Below are 15,045 nucleotides of genomic sequence, written 5' to 3' on the forward strand. Positions count from 1 at the left end.
AGTTAAGCCGGTGCTTAACAAAGGCCGTGTTCCACGTTAAAAGCGGCTCAGCAAAAAAGAAGTTAAACCCTTTAGTGTTCACGGAGGTATTTAAGTATTTTCCGATGCTCAACCCACCAACCAACCAACCGGATCGGCGGTTGCCTAATTCTGGTATTTAAAGGAGGTTCATTGTCGCACAGAAGTGTTGAGTAAGCAAGAGCAGAGATAAACAGCATTACTTTATTTGACGCAACTCTTTTGTAGGAAGTTCTGGATGTAAGTTGTTTGTTTTTCAAAGTTAGAACTTGTTTAATCCTGGAAGGAACTGCGTTGTTTCTGCATCAACCAGGAGCCGGTTCCTGAAAGGTGTAATAACCCTATTTCAGGGATAAATAAGGCACATTTATCCCTGGAATAGAGTCATTACACCTTTCAGGAACCCGGCCCAGGTTACCAGAGGAAAATTATTGACTTTATCACATTAAGCGATTTTTTAACCGTAATTATATATAATAGAACAACAAATTAAACTGTTTTTATTTGTTCATACAGGGTGAGAAAGACCGAAATATTACTGACGTGCGTAACTTTAGTTTGGTGATTCCAACCTTAGAGTATCACAATCGCACCTGGACATGGCATGATCTACTGATGGCAATGAAGAAAGACTGTGTTAACGTGTTGGTATCACAGGTCAGGCTGAGAGCTCAAAGTAATGCATGGATTTCATTATCGCGGAAAATATTTTCCCTTGTTTATTAGGAAAGGAAAGCAAAGCAAAGCAAAGGAGCTTTATTCAAGTGTCTAGTCGTGCTAGCGCTGGAGCACTAATTGGGGACACTGTAAACTGTAATTAACAATAAACGCAAATCAAGTGAAATGTTGGTTTTTGAGTAGAGGGGAAATCGGAGTACCCGTCGCAAACCTCTCGGTGCAGAGTGGAGAACCAACAAACTCAACCCACATATCTGGGAATCGAACCCGGGCCACATTGGTGGGAGGCGAGTGCTCTCACCACTGCGCCATTTCTGCACCCCCAAGTGCAATACAGTTTATGTTTTTGCGTTCGGTCGGCTTTTGATGCTTTAAGTATACTTTTTACGTATACAACTATTATTTGCCAATACCACAAAACAATCGTTTTCATATTTGCTTGAATTTCATCTTCTTAGTATGATGATGATGTATGTAGGGCATGTAGTTCCCGGGGTTGTGGTCTGTCTTCTGTGCTATCTCATGGTTGGGAGGGCAAAAGGGCGCACTTAATTTGGAGCCTCGCTCTGTTGTGCGACCCCCACCACAGCCTGTTTCTCTATGGTGGTGAAAGTGATTAAATAAATAAATAGATAACACTTGGAAAAAGTTACCCTGCAAGTAGAGGCTTTTCATTTGCATTTCTTGTTTATTTTGTGTCTTGTCTCCACGCTGCTTTTCGCGAAGTTTGGTTCTTTACATGTTCAGATGGCCGCTTGGCGGTAAAAAATACTCTGAGTCTCGGATGGTGCCTAACGATACACACTTTTTCACTCGTTCATGCGCAGCAGGCCGAGTTTTTTGTAGAATACTTAAGGTCGGTGGATTATTGGTCCCACGACAATATGCACAAATTCCGTCTCGAGGACACATTACTCAGGGGCGGAGCTAGGGGGAGGGTGCAGGGGATGCGCCTCCTTCCCCCATCCTCCTGAGAAGACCTGAGACTTTCTAATACAACTGGTATTCTGCAAAAACGTCACCAGTCACCTACGACATTCCTTAATATAGTGGTGCACCCCCTCCTAAGAAAAATCCTGGATCCTCCCCTGTTTTTACATGCTGTGCCACAATATCTCACAGGACGTATTATTTACTTTCGTTCTTAGGCTAGTAAAGAGAAGCTTCATCTTGTTGGTGGGCATGGTGCAGAAACCAAGGAATCGAAATCACAAGCCAAGTGAGTCAATAATTCAGTATAGTTTTACTGTTTTATGCACGTAAAGGTCTCGTTAAATATTACACTCTAGCTAGGTACAAAGTTGCTAACTGTGGCTCCCTCAAGATCAGAAAATGTGGAACGAAGTCACTGTCGTTGCATTCTCTTCGGCTCGATGTTATAGCTTTGGGGAAGTCTGTATTTGTCAGGAAACGCGTCCGCTGCAGAGGATTTTGATTTCCAGTTTTGAACTTACGGATCTATTTCAAAATTAACGAACCCTTAAGACCAACACTAAAAATTGGTGGAAGGAGAGGGAAAAAGTAGTCTTATGACATTGATTACATAGATATCCGGCGTATCGCTGTATCTGTACGCCTTGGACGAAGACCGTAATATTTACTTTTGGCTGATGGATTTCTACTTCATCGCCTTGGACGATACTTAATACCCAGATACCATAACACTGAAGTTGGCTTGGGGGTATGCAGTAATTCATGCATTAATATTCGCCAGTACACTGTCATTGCTCTTCATATTTTAGAGAGGAAGACAAAGCGCGGATGCTGTTAGGAGGCTTCGTAAGTTGCTATCAGCAAAAAAGCTTGCTTTTGTAACGGTAACCCAGTACCATTGTTTTGAGGGCGAGGCCATTGTGTTTTCACCCTGCTAGCAGAGCCTTTCTTTTGGCGTTCTCGAGAAAGACTCTGCCTGAATCGAGGAAGATCTTTATTGAGCATGCGCTGCATGTTGCCAGGATACAGTTTCAAACTCAAGCTTAAGTACTTGGCTTCGAGCCGATAATGCTGCCATCTTGATTTTTTTGTGGTACAGCGGGCTCAATTATAACCATCGGTTTGAACACTAAGCGGATGCTCGCACTGGAAAAACCAGTTTGACGAGAGAAAACAAGATTGACTTGTCCAGAAGTTCGGGGTGCGGCGGCTTCAAAGAGTGGACGTGATTCAGGCATAGCCTCCTTTTCTTCTCCTCAGTAAAGAAAGAGACAAAGGGAAGCTCTGCTCTCAGGGTGTTGTGTTTTGTAAATTATTGTTTCTTCCAGTTCTTTCCACTCCTGTTTTTTTTTACACAACTCGAATTGCATATAATTTAGCTCGTGGGAACGTCAAGTAATTAGATATAACGGAAGCAGTTAGTTAATTTAATCGAATGGAATCATTTCTACACTGTCGCGTCGCTCTTTTGAACAATATGCCCACTTGCGGCAGGTGAAAGAGTACAGGAAACTTCAAATACATAGCGCTGCTTTTCCTCTTTTGTTTTCTTTCTCCGTGCACTCTTTGTGAAAATGAAGCGCAAATGTTCGATGGTTGGAATTCCCATAGTGTTTTAAAAATTATTTCCTTCTCCAGTTGTTGTGCTTGTCTATACTTTTCGCTGACTCATATGTGCCTCTTCTTTTAGCAGCCAAAAGACCATCAGAAGGACACCAAAAAGAAGCTGTTGAGCAAGTTGGCTAAAGTCAGACGTGGCTCAAAACGAAGAGGTTTGTGTTGAATCGACTCCGCTGAACTACACTGGGGTCGTGATACCTGGCCTCTGGCTAAAGAGTTAATTATATTAGGAAATTATTTGTTCGCGTAAAGAGCACGGCGATAACTTCTAAATGAAGACGACTAGGCCTTAACTTCAGGCTGTCTTTGAAACTGCCCTTATTCAATCAACCTTTGGCAGCAATGTTTCTTTGAAATCCCACTGATTCACATGATTTGTGAGAAAAGCCGAACCGCAAGTGGCTCGCGGCGTGACTCGCTCTTGTATGGAGAGATGGATTGAAGCAAGGACCAGGTTTCCTTCGTGTGCGCTTAAGATGGAGATTGAAGCACTATGATTTTGACATGATAAGTTAGATAAGGCTCCGAAAACTATCCTTCCCGTTGAACAATGGCGAAATGCACTGTATTACTCAATTGATAGGCGAGACCACCCTAAGAGCCCTAGTGATACAGGCGAAATTGTTTTAGTGTTTGAATATTGGCATTTTTTTGTCGATCTGGCCCCATTTGTTCAAACAATGGATAGCGCTATCCGCCGGGATAAATCACTATCCAGTGGATAAGTCGTAGCGAAACCAATTGCGCTATCCAATGGATAGTGATTTATCCGATGGATAGCGTTATCCATCTTTTGAACAACTGGGACCTGTATTTTAAGTGATATCCTGTCAATATTGTCTATTATGGTGCAACAAACTCCAAGCAGGCTTATTAAACTTGATCCAGGTTTACTGCAACCTGATGGTGCGGGACCTGAGCCTGTAGATTTGGAAGAGGAGGAGGATTTCGACGAGTTTGGCGGAAATGCGGAGAACGAAGATCAAACAGGAGATTATGATTAGATATCTGGGAGCAACAGTAGCAAGTGGTTAGTGTTATGACTTGCAGCGTGAATGAGTCTGAGATGCACGATCCGAGTGGACACGAGTTGGGCAAATTACAGACTGCGATCCCGGTTGATGCCATGGTTTCCAATATCTTGCCGCAGACGGTCTTACACAGCGGCGATATACTTAATAGAAATGAAGGGCCAGATACTACGATACTTCACCTGTGCACAGCGGAGTGTTGAACGAACAGAATCACTCGCTAAAGTTCAGTTTAAGTGAAAATTCAAATTTTCTAGTCTTCGTCAATTGACCTCTTTGGCTGGCAGGTTTTGTTTTCCCATTTCAGACCACTCGATATTCTCAAGGGAATTCTTTTGTTTTTCATGCGTTATTCGTACATAAGCACGTGCATAAGACATTTGAAAGAAACTCTTCTCTTGAGTAACATGACGTGGTCTGAAATGGGAAAACAAAACGTACAAGCTAAATTAAGGTACCTCGCGTGCTTGGTATAAGAGTGTCAAGGTAAAAAAAGGCTTTAAGGAACTGATTAAAGAATCCCTGCTACCGGCTGTTTCTTTTTAACTTTCCTACGTGCTGCACTTGCTTTTTTCGAGCTCTGTTACGGGGTCTCGGCGCAATGAAAACTCGCAGCAAAATTCGTGGAGTTATTCAATTTCGAGACATCATTTTTCTAGGCTAAGTAGGAAAAATGGAGTCAAACTACGACGAACCTTCGTTGTAACATTTCAAACCATCAAACTTCGTATTCAAGTCATTCCTTTGTAGCGTTATTGAGGATATTTGAAGGAGGAAACTTGTGTCATAGGTGACACCTTTCAGAAAAAATACTTCAAGAGTTATAAGTGAAATAAAGGCCCCGATTGCAGGAGTCGCGGAGTCTTTTTTGTTGTAGTTGTTGCATTCTTGCTTTTCTGTCCTCAAGGTAGTCGATCTAGGATTCGATGATGTTGTGGCTAACAAATTACGCTTGAAGATGTTAACGCCGTCATTTTTACGGTACAATCTGCAATCTACTTCCAAGAGCAGCCGAGAGGCATCTTAAACCAGGGTCCCCATTAACAAGCAGGAGATGTTTATCAACTGGAACACGAGGATCCTACCCAAGTAACGACTTCCAAATTATCAGTGGCAAAAGAAAGTAAGGATGTCTAGTCTTCTACTAATACCGCTGGAGCACTAATTGGTGACGCTGTAAACTGAAATCAACAATTTAACGGAAATCAAATCAACTGTTGGTTTTTGAAGAGAGGAGAAAACCGGAGTACTTGGAGAAACACCTGTCGGAGCAGAGTAGAGACCCAACAACAACAACAACAACAACAAGTTTATTTGTACCACACGTAAATAGGGATACACGAAATAGGTAATAGACTTAAGAAGGTACAATGCCCCCTAGAAAATAACTAAGAAGGTAATCTAGCTAGGAGGCAACTACCCTGCAAGCAGAGTCTCCTTCGATCTTCCTAGATAAGTTGGGAAGAGGAAGAGGAAGAGGACACTGCCAGCCGCCTCGACATTCTCTGATTTGCCGCTCATCCAAAGAAATGGATGAGTCAGTCCAGTTTCGACTTGCCCGGCAAACCTTTCTATTTTTGCGCATGATCGATCGCCACGCGTCGTCAATATTTTTTGAAATTTGCAACGGCGTGGCAATTTTTAACTGTCTAAATTCCCATGAGTATTTCCTCCGTATGTTGATACAGACCACTGGTACCGGTCGCATTATAGGGAGTCAACACTAGTGTAAAATCAAGTTCTATTGTTAAGTGTTCCCCTAGGGATTCAAAACTCCGGAAAGTTGACACTAGAGTAGTGTCAACACTAGTGTTACACTGTGTTCCTCTCAAGTGTGACCGCAATCAATGTCTTACAATCTCATATATGGATTTCACGTAATGCACTCTTTAGCGTAAGGAGAGTAAGATTGGAATTAATGGAAACGTAGTTGTGATTCCCGAGTCGTCCGCCTTAAACTACCATGTATAGACCAAATCGGACAACTCAGTTGCTGTGGTTACACACCAGGAGCCCATCAGATGGAGTCTCTATCTCCCACATTGCTTGTATGAAGTAGCGTTGACCCTGACCTATCTATTTTTAGAACCACTTTCGCGCCATTTGTCATGGTAAACGTCAATAACAATTCAGTAGCCAATCAGCGTTTCTCATTGAGTCTCGTTTCCCGCATTCGACCGCCATCTTGCATACGGACCATTTAGGGAACACCTTTAATTAGCGCGGTAAATTCAAAAAAGTTATTTCTTAAAATAGATAGGTCAGGAGAAACGCTACTTCACAGAAACAATTTTAACTCTTCGCGCTTCGTTAGCTGCGGAACAAATTCGGAGTTCTCGTCAAGTTTTTAGTTTTTATCGATTTAGTTTTCATATTAAGGCATTTTAATAGTGTTAATGCTTGTCTAATAGTTCATGCAAGTGAGCTATGAGATTTGTATATTAAAGATTTGCTTTATGGAACATTTTTTCTACGATAAATGGAATTCCACGGTTGGAGTCAACTACCTGGAATAATCTCAAAGTGGCTGGTATTGCGAGACTGGCTACTCGACGTGGTCGTAGAGCTGGTGCTTCGAAGCAAAGACCGATTGCCACCGTTCAAGGTTATGGTCGTTATTCTGGTCCAACTTTCGATGACTCACAATTTCAATTTAGACATCTAAGTTTCACATTGATTATTACTCTCCATTTATGCAACTTTCGTCGAACTTATTTGACCGTGACTTTCACAACAATAAGCTAATCAATCTATTGACTCCTTCAGCTGCTCAAGCACATAATTCCAGCACTCCGGATAGACAAATTCCCAGACATTCATCTGGTTCTATTTCAACATGTTCTTTTGGTTTAATAAATTGTCGCTCTGTCTGCAACACGACCTTGGTTGTTAAAGATCTGGTGGTCGATAAGGATATTGATATCCTTGGTATCAAATAAAATTAAAAAAATCCTTGGTATCACTGAAACATGGCTGCATGGAAATGATTTGGATAATCCTGTTCTGGCTGAACTCGTTCCTAATGGTTACTCTTTTGGACACACTGTCCGTCATGATAGTAGGGGTGGTGGTGTCGGTCTAATGTTTAAGAAATCTCTGAATGTAAAGTTTCCTGTGGCTGAAAGCTATATCTCTTTCTAGATGGTTCATGCTGAAATCAAACTCGCTGGTCAATCAATCAAGTTGTACGTGATCTACAGGCCTCCACCTTCAAGTGAAAATCGTCTTTCTTGTGAATGCTTCTTGGATGAATTTGGAACATTGTTGGAAAATTCTGTGATCGATCCTCGTCCCGTTCTCATTACGGGTGACCTCAACTTTCATATTGATAGCAAATCTGCAATGAAATGTTGTGTTCAACAAGAGGTACGGCCCTACCCCAATAATTTAATAATATCCTTATGATAATAATCATATTCAATGCGCCCAAAATGGCGGCCGTTTACAGCGTACATCTTTGATCTTGGACATCCATGTTATGGTCAATGTCAAAACAAGGTATCCACAGAAGTCCAACGTTTGCGTTTTCTATTTCGTGCTTCTTTGTTTTGCCTTTTTAGTTTAAATTGTTCGTGTCTTCTTTTTTTTCTCTTTTCTGAAGGGGAAAAAGAAAAGCACGTTCTATAAACGAATCAGCGACTATGACGACCTGGAAAAAATGAAGGTAACAAGGAGAATGATTTGTCTTGTATAATTCGGCTGTAAAGGAATGTGGCTTCATTGACGTTGGAGTGTTTTTAACTGAACGAAGAGTGAACAAGATTTCCGATTTTTTTTTATAGGAAAGAGCTTCTAAAAATAACACCTTTATTTACGTCAAGATACCTGAGGTTGCGTTGTTAGTCAGCTACAAGGTTGGTGGATGCTCTTAACGGAGTGCTTTTTTTCAAACAGTTTTTTCCCAGGAATGACGTACCTTAATGGGATTTAATTGTTTTAGTGAGTGTAGTCCTGAGGAGCACCTGAGAACTGTTTGTGAATGACGTGTCGACAGCTTTAGTGGAAGTTTCTTTGATACTGAAGGGTATCTATGCACGCGGACTCAGCACATGACTTCATCTCAGGCTTTCGAAACGTTAGTCACAAACAAAAGACGTCCTTTGGACTACACCCTCCCGGACAATCAAATACCTTCAAGAAGTGCAATTTGCTTTACTGTTTACACGGCGTTAGAAAAAGTCGGGTCCCGGTGCTTTGTACAGCTCTCTTAACTATCCCGCAGAGTTGACTCGGCAATCAACGGATCTAAAGCCTCCAGGTAACGTAGCTCGTATTAAGGAGATTCAACAAAATTTAAGAGCAGTGCCGTAGCCAGTATGAGGCAAACCGAGGCACTTGCCTCAGTCATTTTATCTTAATTTTTTAAAATAAAGCCTGACTCCAGTGTTGTCTTTCAAATGTGCTCACTATAAACACCTAAAATACCTACGAAGAGAATTTAACCATGGACATTGCCTCAGTCATATTTTTTTCTGGCTACGGCCCTGAAGAGCCAGTCATATGAATTGAGTTAAGCCGGTGCTTAACAAAGGCCGTGTTCCACGTTAAAAGCGGCTCAGCAAAAAAGAAGTTAAACCCTTTAGTGTTCACGGAGGTATTTAAGTATTTTCCGATGCTCAACCCACCAACCAACCAACCGGATCGGCGGTTGCCTAATTCTGGTATTTAAAGGAGGTTCATTGTCGCACAGAAGTGTTGAGTAAGCAAGAGCAGAGATAAACAGCATTACTTTATTTGACGCAACTCTTTTGTAGGAAGTTCTGGATGTAAGTTGTTTGTTTTTCAAAGTTAGAACTTGTTTAATCCTGGAAGGAACTGCGTTGTTTCTGCATCAACCAGGGGCCTGTTCCTGAAAGGTGTAATAACCATATTCCAGGGATAACGGTGCCTGAAATAAGGCACATTTATCCCTGGAATAGAGTTATTACACCTTTCAGGAACCCGGCCCAGGTTACCAGAGGAAAATTATTGACTTTATCACATTAAGCGATTTTTTAACCGTAATTATATATAATAGAACAACAAATTAAACTGTTTTTATTTGTTCATACAGGGTGAGAAAGACCGAAATATTACTGACGTGCGTAACTTTAGTTTGGTGATTCCAACCTTAGAGTATCACAATCGCACCTGGACATGGCATGATCTACTGATGGCAATGAAGAAAGACTGTGTTAACGTGTTGGTATCACAGGTCAGGCTGAGAGCTCAAAGTAATGCATGGATTTCATTATCGCGGAAAATATTTTCCCTTGTTTATTAGGAAAGGAAAGCAAAGCAAAGCAAAGGAGCTTTATTCAAGTGTCTAGTCGTGCTAGCGCTGGAGCACTAATTGGGGACACTGTAAACTGTAATTAACAATAAACGCAAATCAAGTGAAATGTTGGTTTTTGAGTAGAGGGGAAATCGGAGTACCCGTCGCAAACCTCTCGGTGCAGAGTGGAGAACCAACAAACTCAACCCACATATCTGGGAATCGAACCCGGGCCACATTGGTGGGAGGCGAGTGCTCTCACCACTGCGCCATTTCTGCACCCCCAAGTGCAATACAGTTTATGTTTTTGCGTTCGGTCGGCTTTTGATGCTTTAAGTATACTTTTTACGTATACAACTATTATTTGCCAATACCACAAAACAATCGTTTTCATATTTGCTTGAATTTCATCTTCTTAGTATGATGATGATGTATGTAGGGCATGTAGTTCCCGGGGTTGTGGTCTGTCTTCTGTGCTATCTCATGGTTGGGAGGGCAAAAGGGCGCACTTAATTTGGAGCCTCGCTCTGTTGTGCGACCCCCACCACAGCCTGTTTCTCTATGGTGGTGAAAGTGATTAAATAAATAAATAGATAACACTTGGAAAAAGTTACCCTGCAAGGAGAGGCTTTTCATTTGCATTTCTTGTTTATTTTGTGTCTTGTCTCCACGCTGCTTTTCGCGAAGTTTGGTTCTTTACATGTTCAGATGGCCGCTTGGCGGTAAAAAATACTCTGAGTCTCGGATGGTGCCTAACGATACACACTTTTTCACTCGTTCATGCGCAGCAGGCCGAGTTTTTTGTAGAATACTTAAGGTCGGTGGATTATTGGTCCCACGACAATATGCACAAATTCCGTCTCGAGGACACATTACTCAGGGGCGGAGCTAGGGGGAGGGTGCAGGGGATGCGCCTCCTTCCCCCATCCTCCTGAGAAGACCTGAGACTTTCTAATACAACTGGTATTCTGCAAAAACGTCACCAGTCACCTACGACATTCCTTAATATAGTGGTGCACCCCCTCCTAAGAAAAATCCTGGATCCTCCCCTGTTTTTACATGCTGTGCCACAATATCTCACAGGACGTATTATTTACTTTCGTTCTTAGGCTATTAAAGAGAAGCTTCATCTTGTTGGTGGGCATGGTGCAGAAACCAAGGAATCGAAATCACAAGCCAAGTGAGTCAATAATTCAGTATAGTTTTACTGTTTTATGCACGTAAAGGTCTCGTTAAATATTACACTCTAGCTAGGTACAAAGTTGCTAACTGTGGCTCCCTCAAGATCAGAAAATGTGGAACGAAGTCACTGTCGTTGCATTCTCTTCGGCTCGATGTTATAGCTTTGGGGAAGTCTGTATTTGTCAGGAAACGCGTCCGCTGCAGAGGATTTTGATTTCCAGTTTTGAACTTACGGATCTATTTCAAAATTAACGAACCCTTAAGACCAACACTAAAAATTGGTGGAAGGAGAGGGAAAAAGTAGTCTTATGACATTGATTACATAGATATCCGGCGTATCGCTGTATCTGTACGCCTTGGACGAAGACCGTAATATTTACTTTTGGCTGATGGATTTCTACTTCATCGCCTTGGACGATACTTAATACCCAGATACCATAACACTGAAGTTGGCTTGGGGGTATGCAGTAATTCATGCATTAATATTCGCCAGTACACTGTCATTGCTCTTCATATTTTAGAGAGGAAGACAAAGCGCGGATGCTGTTAGGAGGCTTCGTAAGTTGCTATCAGCAAAAAAGCTTGCTTTTGTAACGGTAACCCAGTACCATTGTTTTGAGGGCGAGGCCATTGTGTTTTCACCCTGCTAGCAGAGCCTTTCTTTTGGCGTTCTCGAGAAAGACTCTGCCTGAATCGAGGAAGATCTTTATTGAGCATGCGCTGCATGTTGCCAGGATACAGTTTCAAACTCAAGCTTAAGTACTTGGCTTCGAGCCGATAATGCTGCCATCTTGATTTTTTTGTGGTACAGCGGGCTCAATTATAACCATCGGTTTGAACACTAAGCGGATGCTCGCACTGGAAAAACCAGTTTGACGAGAGAAAACAAGATTGACTTGTCCAGAAGTTCGGGGTGCGGCGGCTTCAAAGAGTGGACGTGATTCAGGCATAGCCTCCTTTTCTTCTCCTCAGTAAAGAAAGAGACAAAGGGAAGCTCTGCTCTCAGGGTGTTGTGTTTTGTAAATTATTGTTTCTTCCAGTTCTTTCCACTCCTGTTTTTTTTTACACAACTCGAATTGCATATAATTTAGCTCGTGGGAACGTCAAGTAATTAGATATAACGGAAGCAGTTAGTTAATTTAATCGAATGGAATCATTTCTACACTGTCGCGTCGCTCTTTTGAACAATATGCCCACTTGCGGCAGGTGAAAGAGTACAGGAAACTTCAAATACATAGCGCTGCTTTTCCTCTTTTGTTTTCTTTCTCCGTGCACTCTTTGTGAAAATGAAGCGCAAATGTTCGATGGTTGGAATTCCCATAGTGCTTTAAAAATGATTTCCTTCTCCAGTTGTGGTGCATGTCTATACTTTTCGCTGACTCATATGTGCCACTTCTTTTAGCAGCCAAAAGACCAACAGAAGAACACCAAAAAGAAGCTGTTGAGCAAGTTGGCTAAAGTCAGACGTGGCTCAAAACGAAGAGGTTTGTGTTGAATCGACTCCGCTGAACTACACTGGGGTCGTGATACCTGGCCTCTGGCTAAAGAGTTAATTATATTAGGAAATTATTTGTTCGCGTAAAGAGCACGGCGATAACTTCTAAATGAAGACGACTAGGCCTTAACTTCAGGCTGTCTTTGAAACTGCCCTTATTCAATCAACCTTTGGCAGCAATGTTTCTTTGAAATCCCACTGATTCACATGATTTGTGAGAAAAGCCGAACCGCAAGTGGCTCGCGGCGTGACTCGCTCTTGTATGGAGAGATGGATTGAAGCAAGGACCAGGTTTCCTTCGTGTGCGCTTAAGATGGAGATTGAAGCACTATGATTTTGACATGATAAGTTAGATAAGGCTCCGAAAACTATCCTTCCCGTTGAACAATGGCGAAATTCACTGTATTACACAATTGATAGGCGAGACCACCCTAAGAGCCCTAGTGATACAGGCGAAATTGTTTTAGTGTTTGAATATTGGCATTTTTTTGTCGATCTGGCCCCATTTGTTCAAACAATGGATAGCGCTATCCGCCGGGATAAATCACTATCCAGTGGATAAGTCGTAGCGAAACCAATTGCGCTATCCAATGGATAGTGATTTATCCGATGGATAGCGTTATCCATCTTTTGAACAACTGGGACCTGTATTTTAAGTGATATCCTGTCAATATTGTCTATTATGGTGCAACAAACTCAAAGCAGGCTTATTAAACTTGATCCAGGTTTACTGCAACCTGATGGTGCGGGACCTGAGCCTGTAGATTTGGAAGAGGAGGAGGATTTCGACGAGTTTGGCGGAAATGCGGAGAACGAAGATCAAACAGGAGATTATGATTAGATATCTGGGAGCAACAGTAGCAAGTGGTTAGTGTTATGACTTGCAGCGTGAATGAGTCTGAGATGCACGATCCGAGTGGACACGAGATGGGCAAATTACAGACTGCGATCCCGGTTGATGCCATGGTTTCCAATATCTTGCCGCAGACGGTCTTACACAGCGGCGATATACTTAATAGAAATGAAGGGCCAGATACTACGATACTTCACCTGTGCACAGCGGAGTGTTGAACGAACAGAATCACTCGCTAAAGTTCAGTTTAAGTGAAAATTCAAATTTTCTAGTCTTCGTCAATTGACCTCTTTGGCTGGCACGTTTTGTTTTCCCATTTCAGACCACTCGATATTCTCAAGGGAATTCTTTTGTTTTTCATGCGTTATTCGTACATAAGCACGTGCATAAGACATTTGAAAGAAACTCTTCTCTTGAGTAACATGACGTGGTCTGAAATGGGAAAACAAAACGTACAAGCTAAATTAAGGTACCTCGCGTGCTTGGTATAAGAGTGTCAAGGTAAAAAAAGGCTTTAAGGAACTGATTAAAGAATCCCTGCTACCGGCTGTTTCTTTTTAACTTTCCTACGTGCTGCACTTGCTTTTTTCGAGCTCTGTTACGGGGTCTCGGCGCAATGAAAACTCGCAGCAAAATTCGTGGAGTTATTCAATTTCGAGACATCATTTTTCTAGGCTAAGTAGGAAAAATGGAGTCAAACTACGACGAACCTTCGTTGTAACATTTCAAACCATCAAACTTCGTATTCAAGTCATTCCTTTGTAGCGTTATTGAGGATATTTGAAGGAGGAAACTTGTGTCATAGGTGACACCTTTCAGAAAAAATACTTCAAGAGTTATAAGTGAAATAAAGGCCCCGATTGCAGGAGTCGCGGAGTCTTTTTTGTTGTAGTTGTTGCATTCTTGCTTTTCTGTCCTCAAGGTAGTCGATCTAGGATTCGATGATGTTGGGGCTAACAAATTACGCTTGAAGATGTTAACGCCGTCATTTTTACGGTACAATCTGCAATCTACTTCCAAGAGCAGCCGAGAGGCATCTTAAACCAGGGTCCCCATTAACAAGCAGGAGATGTTTATCAACTGGAACACGAGGATCCTACCCAAGTAACGACTTCCAAATTATCAGTGGCAAAAGAAAGTAAGGATGTCTAGTCTTCTACTAATACCGCTGGAGCACTAATTGGTGACGCTGTAAACTGAAATCAACAATTTAACGGAAATCAAATCAACTGTTGGTTTTTGAAGAGAGGGGAAAACCGGAGTACTTGGAGAAACACCTGTCGGAGCAGAGTAGAGACCCAACAACAACAACAACAACAACAAGTTTATTTGTACCACACGTAAATAGGGATACACGAAATAGGTAATAGACTTAAGAAGGTACAATGCCCCCTAGAAAATAACTAAGAAGGTAATCTAGCTAGGAGGCAACTACCCTGCAAGCAGAGTCTCCTTCGATCTTCCTAGATAAGTTGGGAAGAGGAAGAGGAAGAGGACACTGCCAGCCGCCTCGACATTCTCTGATTTGCCGCTCATCCAAAGAAATGGATGAGTCAGTCCAGTTTCGACTTGCCCGGCAAACCTTTCTATTTTTGCGCATGATCGATCGCCACGCGTCGTCAATATTTTTTGAAATTTGCAACGGCGTGGCAATTTTTAACTGTCTAAATTCCCATGAGTATTTCCTCCGTATGTTGATACAGACCACTGGTACCGGTCGCATTATAGGGAGTCAACACTAGTGTAAAATCAAGTTCTATTGTTAAGTGTTCCCCTAGGGATTCAAAACTCCGGAAAGTTGACACTAGAGTAGTGTCAACACTAGTGTTACACTGTGTTCCTCTCAAGTGTGACCGCAATCAATGTCTTACAATCTCATATATGGATTTCACGTAATGCACTCTTTAGCGTAAGGAGAGTAAGATTGGAATTAATGGAAACGTAGTTGTGATTCCCGAGTCGTCCGCCTTAAACTACCATG

The 15,045-nt window shown here is 42.0% G+C and overlaps 1 protein-coding gene across 1 annotated transcript in view; it reads left to right on the forward strand.

Annotated features, from left to right (window-relative positions):
- The window catches only part of LOC138044789 (bridge-like lipid transfer protein family member 2), a 101,308-nt gene extending 87,376 nt beyond the window's left edge, over nt 1-13,932 (forward strand). Inside the window, exons 68-72 of the mRNA XM_068891208.1 lie at nt 535-675; nt 10,644-10,714; nt 11,238-11,274; nt 12,119-12,200; nt 12,937-13,932. Of these exons, the coding sequence (XP_068747309.1) occupies nt 535-675; nt 10,644-10,714; nt 11,238-11,274; nt 12,119-12,200; nt 12,937-13,052 (447 nt within the window). The 3' untranslated portion in view covers nt 13,053-13,932. The remainder of the gene's footprint in view (nt 1-534; nt 676-10,643; nt 10,715-11,237; nt 11,275-12,118; nt 12,201-12,936) is intronic.
- The last annotated feature ends 1,113 nt before the right edge of the window (nt 13,933-15,045 follow it).

The sequence above is a fragment of the Montipora capricornis genome, chromosome 4 (assembly GCF_036669925.1).
Source record: "Montipora capricornis isolate CH-2021 chromosome 4, ASM3666992v2, whole genome shotgun sequence".
In the NCBI taxonomy this organism is placed as follows: Eukaryota; Metazoa; Cnidaria; class Anthozoa; order Scleractinia; family Acroporidae; genus Montipora; species Montipora capricornis.